Raw genomic sequence first — 5,811 nt, forward strand, 5'->3', positions numbered from 1 at the left:
AATAATAAAAGAGGATCCTTTGTTTAGCTTGTATTTTGTACTATATATGTATATACACACACACACATACACACATGCATATATTCATTTGTTAGTTTGCTAACCGTACATCAGTTATGTTGTATAAAATAAATGTATAGGAAAATAAATAAAGCAATAAATGACTTGCTACGACAAATACTATTTTTTTGTCTTGAATTTATTTTTGTATTTTCCTCATTCATTCATTTATTTTCTTTCTTTATTTGTAACTTTGTAACTATTTATTTACTCATGCATTTCTTTTAAATGATCCCACATGTTATTTCTATATTCAGCTACTGCTGTTTGGGTGTTGTTGATATTATGATGATATTACAGGTGGACATGATGATAACAGTGTTACACAATCCTGGACGCGTAATGAGACGTGAATATGTAATGAGGGCGGGCTTGAGGGACGTGTGACGCGAGCAGCGTGAGCAGCGTGAGCTTCAGCTTCAGTCAGTGCTCGGATCTCCGGAGAGTCATGACGCGCTCCGGACGCACGCGGATTTTACGCACGGAATGACCGTGAATCGTCGATAAATGGGGTCCGTGAAATGGAAAACACATCAGCGGGTGCTGATTATACTCTGGGTTTTGTCGTTTTCAGGTAAGACGTGTTATATCTACGTATATTTGGACAGGAATCTCGTGCGTAAAGGCTGGAGGTGTCCAGGTTGATCAACTTCCTCCAGATTGGATTATTAGAGTGTTTTAAATTATTGTTAGATTATTTAGATGGGAATTGAACTGTTGAGTGAATATATGATCAGAATCTGAGCATTTACGATGGTGTTTGAGTTTGGATACAAGTAACTATTACCGTTTTTAACGATATATATATAGAGAGAGAGAGAGAGAGCGGTGTAGAAAGTTTATTAATAAGCTTTGTGCTGCGATATTTATCAGGTCAAATATGCAATATTTAATATTTTTTTGTGTGTGTTATTTTATATCTGAATGAGTGAATACCACTTTTTAAGTGGTTTAGCGAGTATTTTTTATTTTATTACACCCTGAATGATTTAAATATTATTAGTATTTTTTTATTTTATTTTTGTGAGGGTACCTGAATAATAATAATAATAATAATAATAACACTTTTTAAGTGGTTTAGCCAATATTTTTTATTTTATTACACCTGAATGATTTAAATATTATTAGTATTTTTATTTTATTTTTATTTTTGAGAGGGCACCTGAATAATAATAATAATAATAATAACACTTTTTAAGTGGTTTAGCCAGTATTTTTATTTTATTACACCCATTACGATTTAAATATTATTAGTATTTTTTTATTTTATTTTTGTGAGGGTACCTGAATAATAATAATAATAATAATAATAATAATAACACTTTTTAAGTGGTTTAGCCAGATTCAGAAATTATATTTAGTTTCAAGAACATAAGGCCTAGTTTTGCGTTGTGACATTATTTGAATAAAAAATAATATGTTGTACACCAAATTCTAAGTGTATTAATGCATTTTATAAAACGGAGTGTTCCAGTCCTTGATTCTGATTGGCTGAGACGCATTCGAAGCTGTTGTAAATTATAGAGCCCGACCGATATGGTTTTTTTGGGGCCGATACCGATATTAGGGAGTAAAAAAAGGCAGATATCGATTTATACTTAATGATCAAATAATGTCACAATCTTAACATAAGCTTAATTTTCTCATGCAATTTCTTATTAGTCATTTTATTAACAGGTTTAGTAATATTCACCCATATAGTTAAAGATATTGTTTATGTTGCTTTTTTTTCAACATAATTTCACAAAATTACAAAGAACCGGCAAGTAACACTGAATTAAACATGAAATTTTGAAGTAGAAATGAATGATTATTATTAACTTTAATTATTATTATTATTCATTAATGCATTTTATAATTATAGTTAATGATCAAATAATGTCACAATCTTAACATAAGCTTAATTTTCACTCAGAAATTGCTAGTAAATTTCACAAACTATTGAACATTAAACTAAATGTGGAATTTTGAAGTAGAAAGACTAGCAGAATAGCATTAACTTGCTCAAAAAGTCATATGTAACCATGTTTAAATCCCAAATTCTGCTGATTTCTCGATGTAGAAAATGTCGAAAAAAGCCACGTGTTCAGTCTGGGCCTTACACATGTAAAGATCTGAATTGAATACGAGTGATTTAACTATAGTTGTATTATGTTTCTGTCACTAGACGGCTATAATAGAAAGTTTTAATGCCTTATAAGGAGGCAAAATATGAAATAATATTCATAAGGACTCAGGATGTGCTCTGACTCAGGCACAAGCAGATTTTCATATTGAAAAATAGCTCATTATAAAATGACATCAAATGAAACATTTACCTTTTTAAATCCTAAAATTCTGCTGGTTTTTCTCCCAAAATCAACGTAGAAATATTCAATATAGGCCATATACGTGTTAAACTTTGAATTAGAAATGAATTGCATTGATGATTTAACTATTGTTATGTGATGCTTCTTTCAATGTATGTCTATACTAGAAAGTCTTAAGACCTTATAGGGGTAGAATATTGAATAATCTTCAGCAAAAGAGCTGAAATCTGACTCATGCACAAGCAGATTTGATGCTCCTTTATGCAATCTGCGTCATGGGCAATGCGATTGTTTCCTGGTCAGTTACTCGCAGGAATCTGTTAAAGGCTATTGGCTGGCGTCTTTTGTCCCGCGTGGCCCCGGCTGCCCTCTGATGGGGGCAGAAAAGGCTCTGCTGTGGGACGTTTGTTCAGCCATGAACCTGTGGACAGAGAAACAGCTGTGCCTATTGAACTGGCTCAGGCCTGACCTTCACAAAGAGACCAGAGCCGTTCAAGCACAGCTGAATGCTGCTCCATACGCTCCTAGATCAGAGAAGCTTCTGATGTGGAAGATATCGATGGTGATGTGAGGTTTGGGGTTGAATTATTATGGGCTATTTGTAGTGATAGACTAATAGATCGGCCATTATTATAGTTAACTAAAACTAAAACCATAAAAAAAAAAAATTATAATAATAATAATAAAAAATATAAATATTGTTCTCTAAAATTAGCTACTAAAAATATACAATATTATTTATAATAATATATAATATTATTTTTTAACAGTGAAATAATAATACTAAAATTTACTTAATTTCTTCAGTTTCAAGCATTAAAGGCACAATATGTAAGTTTTCGCCGTTAGAGGGCGCGTTTTCAAAATAAACAAAGAAACAAAGGCGTAGTTTGATGACGCCGTGACTGAATGTGGAATCATGGGAGTTGTCGTCTTCATTCCCATAATAATAAAATATAAAAAAAAATTGATAAAATAAAATGTCAAAAACTAATTTGATTTCAGCTAGTTGCCAGGGCAGCATTTCTGATTTTTTATTTAGTTTAACTTGGTGTACTAAAATAACTAACACTAAATCTAAAATAAAAATGAATAAAAACTATATAGACATACTTTTTTTTTTAAATGTCAAAAAATCAACAAAATTACTAAAACTTAACTAACTAAAATTAAATTAAATGAAATGAATGCAATTAAAAATTAAAACAGAAAATACAAAAATTTAAATTGATTCAGAATATTAATAAAAATATAATATCTGAGTTATAGCACTATTGGGCAATGCAATTAATGAGGTATTATTATATAAAAACTAAATTGAATTTAAATTGCTCAGCAACACCTGGTAATAATATATAATATAACATAACAACATAACATAACATAATATAATATAATATAATATTAGATGGTCTAATATATCAGCCAATGCAATTAATCAGGCATTATTATTTTGAATTGATCGTTATTATTACAAGCATAAACCACTAACTAATAAAATAAAATAACCAGCATAAACCAGTATCTGTTCAAATAAAATAAAATATCTGCTCTCTAGATACTGTTATTTGCATTAGCTGTCGGAAACTAATGATAATAATAATTTTGGTCAACCTTTAGTTATTTGTTACAAGAACTTCATTGCTAATTATATGTCTGCTTTATCATTCTGCAAAGTCTACTAAACAAAATAAGCAGCTGTATAGCCAAGATGCCCTTCGTAAGCCAGCATGTGAAGGGTTAAGGGTTCGCCTCACTGGACGTCTGTCCAGAGGCCAATGTCAGAGGTCAGAGGTCACAGGGGTTGTGGGACAGGCTTTATTCTGGCCTGACTGATGCATGAGATCCATTCTCTAATGTTGGTCAATAGAGCAGCAGCCGGCTGTTTAGTTTGAGGGGGTTGAGATGAGAGATCAAGTTGAACAACAGTTGAAAAAGTGGTTTTCAGGGAACAGCTTGGTCATTTTGCTTTTGTTGGTAGTTGGATGTGAGATCTAGGTTTTTGTCTGTGGTTTCTCTCTCTCGGATGAAATAATGCATTTATTTAAGATCAAGTTCAAGTGAAATACAAGTTGAAAGTCAGACGTGATTTATGAAAATAACAATTCAAAGCACATGCCAAGAAAAACTCAAAGTTGCATATAAATACAATCAGGGTTATTATAGTTAACTAAAACCAAAACCACAAAAACATTCAATTTGATTGACATAAAAGAAACTTTAAATTAAAACAAATTAAAATGAAAATAGAAAAAAAAAAAATATTCGAAATATTAATAAAAACTATAATAGTATCTCAATGATACGAATATAAAACGTAATGTAGTCTAATATATGTAAATGTAATGAAAACATGCACAACATGCACATTTGACCCAAAAGCAAAATTGAAAAACTATGTTTTGCTTAAAGAAAACAAGGCTTGTGATACTATTTTAATACAAATTATACACATTACGCACTAAATTCTTGCTATTGTAATGCATTTATATACTTTATAATCATACTTAATAATCAAATGATGTTAAATGCAAAAAAATAAAAAATAATTTAAATAAACATTTGGATGAAATATAATTTATTGACAGGTTAATATTCACCATTATAGTTCCATATATTGTCTATATTCTTCATTTCACACTAAAAATGGTATCAAACTCGTTCATCTCAAAGTTAAATGTTAGATTAGTCTTTCTAGGGCTGGAAATGAACTATTTTGTTGGTATTTTAACAGCATTATTAGAATCCTTGTATAAATGGCATAAAATCACTGGCTGTTTGCATCCTAAACACATTTAATCAGAGTCTCGGACAGACGGACTTGACTGACCTCTGACCTTTGGAAGGAAACCTTTGTGCTGTTTGACCTGCATTGATCTGGACTTTACAACCCAGCTGACCAGACACACACACACACACACACACACACACTAAAGTGGCCTGATTTAATACTGAGGGTTTGGCATGTTTCCCTTTTCATTACTTTTGTGTGTTGATTTCAGGGCTTTCACCACATACTGCTATCAGATATCTGCACTTTCATTCTCTGAACAACAGCAGCTGTGTAACCAGTTTAGCTTTTCGTCTGAAGATACGATCTTTAAAAAAACACTCAATATTACTTTAAAAACAAAACTACTGAAGGTGTGTGTATTCAAGTGAACAAAGTAATACACTGCACAAATGATTCGCTATATTTGTCTTATCTTCCAATACAAATATCTTACCTTGAAAGGTAAAAAGTCTTTATCAATTTTTATGCTTAAAATAAGAGCAACTATCAGTGGGGTCAGAAAAAAATCTTATTTTCAGAAAACATGACTTAATATCTTAAGTAATTTTGCTTGTATTTTTGATTTAAGGATGTTTAGATATTTGTACTGGAAAATGAAAAAAAAAATATATATATATATACAGTGGGTACGGAAAGTATTCAGACCCC

The 5,811-nt window shown here is 31.0% G+C and overlaps 1 protein-coding gene across 1 annotated transcript in view; it reads left to right on the forward strand.

Moving 5' to 3' along the window:
- The first annotated feature begins 567 nt into the window (after positions 1 to 567).
- prtgb (protogenin homolog b (Gallus gallus)) overlaps positions 568 to 5,811 on the forward strand; it is a 31,726-nt gene continuing 26,482 nt past the window's right edge. The window contains 2 exon segments of the mRNA XM_016515721.1: positions 568 to 634; positions 2,696 to 2,936. Coding sequence (XP_016371207.1) covers positions 568 to 634; positions 2,696 to 2,936 — 308 coding nt within the window.

The sequence above is a fragment of the Sinocyclocheilus rhinocerous genome, unplaced genomic scaffold (genome assembly GCF_001515625.1).
Source record: "Sinocyclocheilus rhinocerous isolate Xijiao unplaced genomic scaffold, SAMN03320098_v1.1 scaffold116, whole genome shotgun sequence".
In the NCBI taxonomy this organism is placed as follows: domain Eukaryota; kingdom Metazoa; phylum Chordata; class Actinopteri; order Cypriniformes; family Cyprinidae; genus Sinocyclocheilus; species Sinocyclocheilus rhinocerous.